At 47.0% G+C, this 12,017-nt stretch overlaps 3 protein-coding genes across 3 annotated transcripts; 1 reads left to right on the forward strand and 2 right to left on the reverse strand.

The window, feature by feature from the left end:
- Positions 1 to 1,412: 1,412 nt before the first annotated feature.
- On the reverse strand, positions 1,413 to 3,739 carry LOC128298033 (zinc finger protein ZFP2). Its single transcript, XM_053033763.1, has 3 exons — positions 2,632 to 3,739; positions 2,361 to 2,558; positions 1,413 to 2,216 (listed from the first exon to the last, which is right to left on the reverse strand). The coding sequence occupies exons 1-3, from the start codon at positions 3,737 to 3,739 to the stop codon at positions 1,603 to 1,605; spliced, it is 1,920 nt and encodes a 639-aa protein (XP_052889723.1). The 3' UTR covers positions 1,413 to 1,602.
- An 810-nt stretch (positions 3,740 to 4,549) lies between these two features.
- Positions 4,550 to 7,660, forward strand: LOC128309524 (coiled-coil domain-containing protein 39). Its single transcript, XM_053045934.1, has 3 exons — positions 4,550 to 4,925; positions 5,021 to 7,369; positions 7,435 to 7,660. Exons 1-3 carry the CDS (start codon positions 4,550 to 4,552, stop codon positions 7,593 to 7,595), a joined length of 2,886 nt encoding a protein of 961 aa, XP_052901894.1. The 3' UTR covers positions 7,596 to 7,660.
- LOC128309525 (uncharacterized) lies at positions 7,545 to 11,760 on the reverse strand. The gene is made up of 4 exons (XM_053045936.1): positions 10,972 to 11,760; positions 10,506 to 10,896; positions 10,060 to 10,434; positions 7,545 to 10,000 (listed from the first exon to the last, which is right to left on the reverse strand). The coding sequence occupies exons 1-4, from the start codon at positions 11,393 to 11,395 to the stop codon at positions 9,076 to 9,078; spliced, it is 2,115 nt and encodes a 704-aa protein (XP_052901896.1). The 5' UTR covers positions 11,396 to 11,760; the 3' UTR covers positions 7,545 to 9,075.
- Between the last annotated feature and the right edge of the window lie 257 nt (positions 11,761 to 12,017).

The following is a 12,017-nucleotide window of genomic DNA, read 5'->3' on the forward strand; positions in this document are numbered from 1 at the left end:
AAAATGCTACTTGGGAACGCATTGGCGTTGGCCTTCTGTTGATTACCTTGAATGATGGAGTTAATTAATCATCATCGCCAGATTCACTGTAAAATATGTATGTACATCGACAGAACAGAAAGATGAATTGTTGGCGAGCATTCGAGGAGAAACATATTGGTACAAATATTATTTTTAATTCTGGTACCAAAAGATGCGCATAACTCCTGCCTCTCCCTAGAGAACTACGCATGACATCTCACACCATCCCACGATAGCGAACCAACACTCAATGTAGAACTATAATTTAGCAAATTAATCCCTTGTTTCCAATCACTACACTTTACTTACATCGTAGCTACAGCATTCGTAGCCTAGACTTTTGCGTATTGTCATTTCCGGATTAACCAACGAGGGGTCCATTTTTGGATGCGAAACACGACACACATTCACATACACACACACGCACACACGCTACAGATCTTCTTTATTCGTGCTAGCGCAGAAAATCAATAATCACCAGATAGCAAATACTCTTGCTCAGATAAACTGTTCACTTGTTATTTTTTCCACACAACACATCTGATTGCCAAGCGTCACTGCTGCGTTCAAACGGCCAGATCTCAGCCCAAATGTCTATTTCACCTTGAAATCACTGGCTCTAGAGTTCTTTCCGTTCGATTAGGACTGATTTTTCCTCGCAACAGTTTCACTCTGCCATCCGTTGACAATGCAATGAGCAGGTCACAGCTAGATTTGTTTTCAGTTTTTCGTTCCCACGCACACATTTGCACTGCACAGGCGTGTACGTACAGTACGCATTGATCTAGGAGGTGGCAGCACGTGCATGTCATTAGCAGCGCTGTAGAAAAAATGGTTTGAAACTTGACAGCCAACCAACCAACGATTTATGTATGCATGCACTCATTTCAATCTCATTATTGTTCCAAAAGTGCATAATAAAATAAGCTATTGGACTAAACATTTGCAGTAAATGAAGTAATGCTCTAATTGCTGTCTATTAGGTGGTACGAAAGAGAAGCTTCGCTTGATAAGCAATGCCTAGAACTGTCAAATTATTGCTGAGTGTATGGCCACAAGCTCAAACCTACGCAACCTTGCTGCGCCCACCGTTCGCTGCACCGGATGAGTGTGTGTACCATATCCGTATGTTGATTTAGTGTGAGTGATATCGAACAGAACATAAATCTCAAGGAATATCAGCTGTTTTGTAAGTTGCTGATTGTTGCGACACCGTTTGTATTTATTGATGCCTTTGTTTACCTACCATTTTGAGCGTTTCGAGGTTATATGTTGAGATGCTTCCGAGCGCTTTCGAGCGAGGTGGTTCAGAGACACATAAATATGCTCGCGTACTGGACCAGAAATGTTGAAATATGCTTTTATGATATAATTTCTTTTATTCTCTGCGCATAAGTCCCTTTGTTATTATATTACGTTGGTGTGTATTACATCCATATCGGGTAATTTAATGAATCTCGGAAGAAACCCTTAAAGCTGCTGGTAGCTTGCTCACATTTCTTAAGATATAAGGTCGAACAAGTCGCCATTCGCTATTCGAATACTATAGAGTTAATCAGTTAATAGATCGGTATCTCGCCATCACCATCCGTTATCTAGCTTGAGCCCTTCCAAATCCTCCAGTTGACCACTGTCGAAGGCACTGGGCGAGAGAAGGCACAAACTTTCTATTCGGGGAAAATTTGGTTCACTGTTTGCCGACGACTGCGGTTGTGGTTGCTCTGATGATAATGGTTGCAGCTGATTAGCCATCCCAGTGTCACCATACAGTTGTTGGGTCTGCAATTGATGATCGTACAGCAAGGAAGATGAGGAAGCGATACTTATGTCTAGCTTATCGTACGTTCCCTTTACCAGTTCGTCCAGCGTGCGGTTCACATAATCGGCCGTCTGCTTATCATCTTCCTCCGTGGGCTCGACATTGCAAAGTGGATCACCCATGAACATTGTTTCCTTCTCCTGCCGTTGCATCGTGGAGGAACCTTCCGGAAGTATCGAAGACGATTGCAACAGTTTCTGCAAAAGATCACCAGTTCTACGCTGGACCGTCCCGGGTGGACTTGCCGGACATTTGTGGGTGCGCTGGGACACCTTGTAGCGAAAACTTTTGTCACATCCGGAGCATCTGTACGGCATCAGTCCGGTGTGAATCCGTCGGTGAACCAGGTACGACACACGCTGCCGGAAACACTTTCCTACGAGCAAAATCAAATTACAAAACAAAAGTTTTAGGAACCCGTTTTGTGAATCTTTTCAGAGTCGACTCCTGATATAATTTACTTCTCACTAACAATTCATATGAAGGGTTCTTCTCCAGAAACACACACTACACTACTCACCACAAGTTTCACAAGCAAAGGGTTTTTCACCGGAATGTATGCGTTGATGGTTGTGCAGCGTAGAAAGTTCCTTGAAGGCGCGATTACATACAGTGCAAACGTGCGGTTTTTCGTCACTGTGATAAAGCAGATGCTTGTGGTAGGATTGTTGAAACGTAAACGATTTGTGACAAATCCCACAGGTATACGGCATCTCACCTGCAAGCATGGAGTTCTGATTAGTAAAGCGTACCACTGCAGCTACTCACTCATTGCATTCGACTGCACTGACCCGTATGGAGACGGTTGTGCTTCTTGAGGAAGTACTTAGTTGTGAACGATTTTCGGCAAACCTCACACTCCCATTGTTTGGTGCTTTCGTGTCCTTGCTGCTGTTGTTGCTGCTGTTGGGGAGAGGAGGGAAGGGAAAAGCTGTCCCTTCCTTGCTGCGGTGACACTCCTCCAGCATCCTGGGAAATTGGGTGCGCAGCAAGGCTAACCTGGGTCTGTGGAGCGCTGTTCGGTGGAAGATAAACTACTTGGGCGAGCTGGCGAGGATCAATAATCTGAATGATGTGAGCTTCCGTAGGCACTTGCGTGGAATTGATTTCCTCGGCCGGGGACTGGAAGAGTGTTAAATTTGGATGGGCATTGATCATCGACATCGATACCATCGGTGGGCGGGTATCCACAGCAACGCCACAGCGACTGCTGAGATCAGTCGCATCCGTTGCCATGGTAGTGTCAGTAGCAGTTTGCACTGCACGTGATGCCGTCGCGTTGCTGTCCAAGCAAATTTTCTTCGATCCCGCATCGTGCACTACTCGCATGTGGATCTTTAGCGATCCCTTCATTTTGAATTCCTTCGGGCAAATGTGACAGTGGAATCGCTTATCGAATCCACCGTCCCGCGCTGTAACGGCAATGTTGCTACTGTCGTGGAAAACCTCCCGGTGCATCTTCAGCAGTGCCGCGTTACGAAACGCTACGTCACACTCGGAACAGTGGTTTGCGTCGGTGGAATACTGGCTATTTTCAACTGCTGGCGACACTTTACCCGCCCGACTATCGTCGCGGCACGGGTTCTGTTGCTTCCCTTCCATTTCGTGGGTTGCCTTTTTTCGCACTTTGCGTAGCGTTTTGAACGAGCTCGATGCAAAGGTTGTATTCGGTTTGGTGCTTTCATCTTTCACTGGCGGCAACGGCTCACTTTGTTGATCCTCAAGCAATGAATGGCCGAACAGGTGGATCGTCAGTTTGTCTAAACCGAGCAGCTCGTCACCACAGATCGGACATTTTAAGGGACGGGCCGTCACTTTCAGCAAACTAACGCGCAATGCATCGATGCTGGGGAAATTTGGCTGCCCGCACAGTATACACGATAAGCTTTTCGTGCACATCGCTAACGCCTTCCTCACCGTGATAAAACAGTTGTGGGATTGTGCTGGAGTAAGGGTTGGAATTTTAGGGTTTTCTTTCCGAAAGTTAACTTTCCGTCCTTCACCATCGAATCGAGAAAATGATATCTGCGCCACAGGAATTCGGTGGTGCGCACATTTTGACGGATCGTATGAGACAAGATTGCGCAGGCGTTCGTAGCAGCGACCAAAGTGCCAAAGGGAAGGCATCGCTTGAATCGCGGAACATCCGAAAATAGCGAGGAATTGTAAATACTCCGCATGCGTGTCCAATCTGACATCCATTTCCCAACGTACACCGCTCGTTCATCTCATCTCCGCCTAGGACGAAAGCACAGCGAATAGAACCCGGACTCCCTTGCATTACTTTTATATCCCATACGTTTGTTGGACTCCAGCTTCCGTGAAATTTACTCGAGCGATAGTTTTGGCTATGAAACTTTTTGCTCCAGCAGTCAACATCCATTGGAATGGGTGCCCGGTACTGGAGGGTATTGCGATGAAATGCAACAGTTGTCGCAACCGCATGCGCAAACTGCATCGCGTCGTCGATGCATAGATACGCCGTCTGTACACGAGCGAGCATAATCAAAGCAAGTGTGAATTCGCCCTGTCCCTTCGACGTGTCTATAGCAACGCGGCGTCGCGATAGTTGGCAGGTTGTTGTCAGAAGAAAAACAGCTTTTCAACTACCAAGTGTGCGTTCGAGTACGAAATTTTCACCCTTAGACGACGGGTCATCGTTTTTCCGGGAAGTTATCGTAACTGATTCAATCTCTGCCGTGGTTCAAAATGGTTGATGCACAGCCGTACGTTATCCGTGCGATGGAGGAGATGGGTTTGGCCGATGGTGGCTTCATACCGATCGCAAATGAGGAGAACAAGCAACTGATGGAGCTGATTAACCGACTGTCCCGAAGCAAGACGGTGTCGTCGGGCAAGGTGACGATTAGCGACCAAAGGCTGGGCAATCTGAAAGTTCATCTCAAGAACGCGCAGCTGGAGTTTGAGCAAAACTCCAAGGTGATCGGTGTGGACAAAAGCCAAATCAACACCGAGCACGGTTTGCTGAAGGTGTCCCAAAACGATCGGTCCTTCTACCGCCAGCAACTTTCGGATGCAAAAAAGGAACACTCGGAGTTGGGGAAGCATGATGAGCGCGCTCAAGGTAAGCGTACTGATTCCGCTTTTGTAGGGTTCCACGTCCGGGTTCCGGGGCGACTGGGATAGCTTGCAGTAATTCGATTGGTGGTTCGATTTCAGGGGATATGAAAAAATTGACAGGAAACGTGGAGAAGTATACCGAGCGCATCAAATGGGCGAAAGGGACTCTGGCCGAATGGAAACAGGTGATGGGTGACGGGGACAAACGGATCAAGCTCATCCAGAAGTACAGCAAACAGGACACCAGCAAGGCCGAAGCGCTGGAAGCGAAACGGAAGCAGTTGGAAAACAGAATGGCCTCACGCCGGGCGGTGCTCGTCACCCTGTACGAGGAGTACAAGTCGTTGGAGCAGGTGCTGGAACGTACGTCGCAGCTTTTCCGCCAAGCACACTACGAACGGCGCCACATGGTGCAAACGTGGAAGGAAGCGGTAAAGCACATGAATCAACGGGAAGCCGGAATAAAGTCGGTGGAGCAGGCGATTGATAGCGCGCGCGAGATAACGGAGATGCTGCAGGGTGACTTGCAGGCACAGGTCGAGTTTCTCGAGCAACAGCAACGAAACAATCACGAAATAGAGCTCCGCATTGCCGATCTTAATGTCGAGGTGTCGAAACTTCGCAACAGGCTTACGGCGCTCAATGATAGCGTGCAGCTGAAAACGAACGAGTACCAAATTACGCGCAAAGCGGTACAAAATTTGTCGAACAAACTGTCCACGATGCGGAACCGCAATCGGCACGCGCTGACGGAAGAGGAAGAGAAGGAGCGGCAGATCCATTCCAACCTGAGCGAGCTCGAGCTACTCCGCGACAAGCTAGACAACTTCCGGAGCAAGAGCCTGTGTGCACAGGACCGGCTGCGGCAGTTGAACGATATCGTGGAATCGGAGGAAAAGCAAATCCGCGCAATGGAGACGGAAACGGAACGACTTTCGGCGGCCATGTACCGTGCCCAGCAGCAACTGTTTGCGATGAAGGAGGAGGAAAAGCTGCTGAAGGTGGAGGTACACTCAACCGAGTCCGGGAAGACGAAGATTCGTGCTGCAATTGAAAACATGCGGAAGGAAATTAGACGACAGCTTGACATTTCGTACAACGTTGATTACAACATGGAGAAGGTGCAGGAAAGGATCGTCAATATGCAGGGCGCCGGTAATACGCAGGAAGAAGCAAATCGAGCCCATGCTAAGCTCACTGATGCGCAAAACATACTTCTGGAGAAGAACCAAGAATTGGGCATGTTTCTAGCGCAAACGGTTAAAATGCAGCAGGACTACCGGCAGTCGAGTCTGGTTTTCCAACAGGACGCTGCTGAAATCGAGCGCATGACGGGCAAGTGCAAGGAGAAGACACTGCTGGTCGAGGGTGGCGAGAAGAAGGTTCGCCAGTGTAAGGCCGACAATCAGGAGCGACTGGTGGAGAAGAGTTTGCTTAAGATGCGCATCAAACAAATGGAGCGACAGCTGGACAGTCAGAGCGACAAAATGTACACGCTTGAACGGCACCGGATGGAGCTGGAGGCCGCTATCGGGAAGCGTATGGTGGACATTAACGCACAGAAGGACATGCTAGTGCTGAAACGGAAATATCTTGCCGAAGAGCGGGCGCAACTACGTGCGGACATTACGGAACGTTCGCTCAAGATTGACCAGCTGAAGAATCGGTACGAGCTGTCGTTGGATCTGTTGGGAAAGAACGAGGACGGTTCGATTGTGACAGCGACGCAGATAAAAATTCAAACCGCTCAGGAAAAGTACATGCTGTTGCGGGAGGGTAGCGAGTTGAACGTTAGGATTCTTAAAGCCGAAGAAGATCTGAAGGCGCTCGAGAATTCGCTCAAGGTAATGAACTACGCGAATGACAAATATAAGCGTGGCTTTCAGAAGGTAGAAGATGAAAATCCGGACATGATTGCAATGGAAAATATTCAGGAAGACTACTGCAAAGCCGTGGGTGCGTTGAAGAGCGTTCGGTCGGATTTGGCTATGAACACGGAAAACTTGCACGATCTGAACGAATGTCGGGAGCAAAACGATAAAGCGCTGGAGCAAGCGCAAAAAGTACGGCTGGACTGTAACGACGTGCTGCTGCGCATCCAGAAGGAGTTGCTGGATCAGCGTACGAAGATTCAACGCGCTGAGAGAGAACTGAAGCTAGCAGTTAAGGCGGCGAAGGCAAAAACGAACGATGATGACCTGATGCTGATATTCCAGAAGGATCTCAACTTGAAGGAATTGGAAGAGCGCAACAGTAACGCACTGCAGCATTTGGCCGATCTGGTGGAGCAAAACAATGAGCTAGCTGCGTCGGTCAGCAAGCATTGCTACGAACGGGGCCTACGTTTGCCGTTAATCAAGCGAACCAAGAGTCAAATATCGTGGCGCAGTGAAAATTCGCACGGCACGGAGTACAGCGGTCGCGTTGATACGATTTCTTCCAAGCAAGGTAAGTTAGCTTCCCGGATTTGTAGCCAGCAGCTCATTAAAACGATTGTTTTGTTTTGTTTGCAGCGTCTCGTCTCTCGGTTTGCACCACTACATCGTCGCGCAATACGGATTCTTCCGATGATATAGCGAAATCGTTCGACAATCGCATGAGTGCCGGACTGTCGGTCATTCTGATTGACTTCCCCGGAAGCAAGGCAACCGGCGGCAAGCCGGCGAAGAAGTAAACGACGGTTCTATAATGATGATAACTTTATTTTGCTCGCTCTGTTGCCGAGTGTATCGTTTATGGTGGCTTATTTTTTAGTTTGAGTTTTGCTTGCTTCCGCAACTGCATTAGTAATGTAGAAAGGTCCGCACTTCGGACACATGCGTCTAAAATCTAGTCTCCGCGACTTTTACGATTGCAACACCGTTTGTTTGATCTGTAAAAGAAAGCAAAAATCGACTTCTTACGCAAATAAAAAGCAAAAAAAACCGCACACCATGCACACAAACCACCGGTTTTCGGAATATGGCCTACGTTTCTTTATCGTAAATGCAATATTGTAGAATGCGAGTTAGAAGATCCTGGACCGCGGCACAACATCCGAATCCTTTGTGCACGGCATGACATTCATGTACATAGGTATCGAAGTCGAAAAAAATATACAAAACTACGTATTGGAATCCGATCGACAGAATTGTTGCTTCTGCGCCTTCACATACATCTCTACCGTTTGATACTGTTCGTTACCTAATCTCTTTTGCCAAACCAGTGGCATTGCTGATTTTGACGCGATAATCAAAAAAAAAAATCTACGATGCACTGCAATTCTGTCACCGCTTCGGAGTGTTTGGAGCGTATAGTGAGGGCAGGCATGTGAACTTTACATAAACAGAATCATACGTGTTTTTTTTTAACATACGGGTTAATCTCTTAAACTAGATGCAAAGATCACGTGTACGTACATAGAAAAATAAACGTTTTCGAATGGAGTATTACTTTGCTGCCAAGTTATATGTTTCTACACCGAAAATGACTCGAAATGTTCGATGTCATGTCCCAGCACTAGTTTCCTAGTTGGATTATCATTTCGCTCATCCTGTTTTACACAGATACATCAGTTCATTCAGACAAATCAGAAAATCATTCACCATTTCTCACCAAGCTGTAAATTAATGGAAATGCATTAACGTAAGCATTGAAAAAATGGACAAATTTTAAACGACGATAAAAAAAATGACACGTTCAACGCAATGTCAAAAATCGCAATAATTACCGTGGAGACGCTGTCAATGCTTACTTGGCTTTTTGTACATCATCCATTTTTGGGTGATACGGCTAGGAGGTAACCATAGGCATCACCCAACCGTATCGGTTCAAAAACCACATCCTTATCAATCCGCCGTACGCAGGACTAGACAATCCAGCTGTGGGTAAATAAAGTCGAAAAATGCCAGAAATGGTGGCAGCCCTAGACTTTGCATGCCTTTTGAGGATGTTGTGACGATATAGAAGAATAAGAATTATAATTAAATTAAAGTAAACTGAATTGGGTCCAAATATCAAGTGCAGTTTCACTCGTATGAAAAATCGTTCTAATTTGCCATTTTTTCGATGAATACGTTGCATGAAGAACAACAAGGACAATGTCTACTTTTGATTTGATGCGCCCTATCGATAGCCACGTGTTTGCTGTTGTGTAAGAGAACGTACCAATCACCTTAACGGGTCTTATTTCTAGTAGACTTACGCTGTGGTGCTTGACACGAATGCTTTTGCTGTACTTCCAGATGATCTGGCGGTTCGTCTAGACTAGAACCGGTTCCATTTTTCATTCGAAACTGTCTCGTTTGACGTCTTGTTTTCATTTGTGTTGTAACTCGCTTTGCCGGCGAGGAACTGGAAGGAACGTCGTTTTCCACACTGCTGCTGGTAGCCTTACGTTTGCGCGTCGTTTGAGTGGGTGTTTTGTTTGTGCTGCTTGGACTAGGCATACTATTGGCCGAGCTGTTGAACACGGTGCTATTATTTTGATCGCTACTGGCGCTGACATCGGCAGGGACTTTGCGGCGGAGCGAATAGCCGGTGCTACGATAAATCGGAGGCTGTTGCCTTAGTATCTCCTGCATTACACCGGACGATCGATTCAGCTTTTGTTGCAGCTTTTGGGCAAACTCAAAATCCCGCCGTTCCATTTCAATCTGTTGCTCCCGACGTTGCTGATCGCTAACTATAATTTGCTTTATAGTGCTAGGCCCTTCCACTGCGGTGCGGCGTGTTCGACTGTTGGCGGAAAAACTCACGGTATTTGCTTGCTTTGCCGAAGGTTTTTGTATTTTGGTGGGTGAAAACTTGAGCTTTGTACGACGAGGCCGTCCTCGTGGACGTGGACGCGGTGTCCTGCTCGGGGTGGGGACTTTCTTTTTCAGGGTGGAAGGCCCAAGGGACTCAGCCGATTGCTCGCAGCTTTCCGGCCACGGGTTTATCAGTGGAGTTAGAACTGATAATCTCACAACCTTAAATGCGGACAACGATCTTTTGTGTTTTAACGGCTGAAACAAACTGCTCTTCGGAGACGATTCGTACTTAAGCGGTGATGGAACTGGCCGGACGGTTGGCACACGCCGAAACGTATTGCACGAGAAGCTGCAAAAAGACTGTGATCAACTATACATTCGACAGTAACTGTTCGCCCTATCACTAACCTGCTTTTCGGCATCGATTGAACGATCGGAATAAAGTGATTCTGTTCCGATTTCAAACTGTCCGAATCGTCGCATTCGGTTCCGTCGCCCTCGACACCACGCCGTTCTAGCTTATGCACTGCGGTAGGCTTGACGCACAGTTCGCTCTTGTTGAGATCGATGGCGTTCAAAGTTCGTTGATGTTGTTGCAATTTTCCCGCGGTTAATCGATGCAAGATTGTGTCTTGCACTTTTTGTTTTACGATCTCTGCAGACCGGCCGACCTTTTGGGCAACGGATTTAATTAAACTGTAGCGTCCTGAGGCGGACGACGTAGCGCACGACGAAGCGGTCACACCGGACGCCGCAGATGACGTCGAGGAAATGGAGATGACGCTGGTAGTAGAGGATGGAACGAATTGAAATACGACCAAATGGAATTGTGTATTTATTGCCTAACTTCTTACCTTCCACTCGATGGCGAAATAGCATTGAACGATCCGGACACCTTTGTTCCGTTAAGCGTGCCCATTGGGTTTGGCAAAGTTTGCTTACGAACCGTCGATGGTCCTGCCACTGAACTGGAGCTGGTTGGCGCATTAGCTTCGAATGCACATTTTTCGCCTCCAGCACTATCTACCAGATCGGGAGTGGTCGCCGAGGACACAGAAACATGGCTGCTGTTGTCAGCAAGGTCAATAATACCTTCCTGCTTGTATAGATTGATGATGTACTGCTCGGAAGCGGACAGTTCTTTAGCCTTTTCTTCGAAAAGTTCCTTTTGGAAACGTTTCAATTCGTCTTTGTACTCCTTTCCAATTTCTCCTTGATTGGCCAGTTGTATGGTGGATGTTGGCGCTGAAATCAGAAGAAAATATGTTTCAGTAAATTTTTGGATTTCTGATCATTGCGTCGCCGGTGCAAGTGTCTTACGGATTTGTTGTGCCATGGAACCTTTTGACGGGCCCGACGGGTTGTCTTCATCCAGGTGCTCACGGAATTGGCTTTGGATTGCACGCCAAAGCTGTTCGTGCACCAGCCCGTTGGCACGGGAAGCATTACGATACCATGTGCCAAACCGTTTCCTGCAGCACGGACAGTACAGGTTGTTTTTTTCGATCGTACCACGGATGCAGTTGCGGCAAAACAGATGCTGGCACGGCAGGAATACCGGCTCGTTAAGAACTGATCGACAAACCGCGCACAGTATGTCGTCGTAGCTGAGGTTGTCGTAGTTGAATGAAGACGATCTCGTGCTTGTACTTGTGGAAACTGCCTCCGAGGAACTGGCCACGAAGCGTGAATGTGCGTTCGTATTGCTGCTAGCCGTGGGATAGTTCAGCACTTTTGAATACATTTCGAGACTACCGTTTTGAAATTGTATCCGCAGCAATGTGGCAGGATGGGAATGTTTCACTTGTATAGAATGCACAACACCGAGGAACAGAGGTTGTGTCTCATATTATCCATCAGCCTACTGCTTTTAGGAACCAACATTGTACATAATACACTTATCTGTAAACACAACAGTTCCACGATTTACATGACTCCCTTGCAGATAGGAATCCGGTGTACATCTACAGCACAGTACACTCACGATAAAATACTGTCTAACAAACAAATGACAAACACGGACGGGGTAGTCTTGCGAAAACAGAAAACCGGCACAGGGTCCACCACAATTTGCAAATTTTACACAAACTATTTCATTTGTCTTCTCCAATTCGTTCTTGTACAGCAGACTCCTTTTGTTGACATTACTCTACATGTACTTTGACAACCAGCTAAACCAGGGGTCGGCACACTCTTCACAAATAGGGCCAGAATGTAGATAAAAAATTGAAACTAAGAAATAGATGATACCATAAAACCATTGTTAATATTTTCTTATAAAACATGCAAGCCGTATCGGGTTTGCAAATACGTGATCGTGATTTCAATCTGTCGGCATTGCATTTTTATTAGGGACATTAGTTTGC

The sequence above is a fragment of the Anopheles moucheti genome, chromosome 2 (assembly GCF_943734755.1).
Source record: "Anopheles moucheti chromosome 2, idAnoMoucSN_F20_07, whole genome shotgun sequence".
Lineage (NCBI taxonomy): Eukaryota > Metazoa > Arthropoda > Insecta > Diptera > Culicidae > Anopheles > Anopheles moucheti.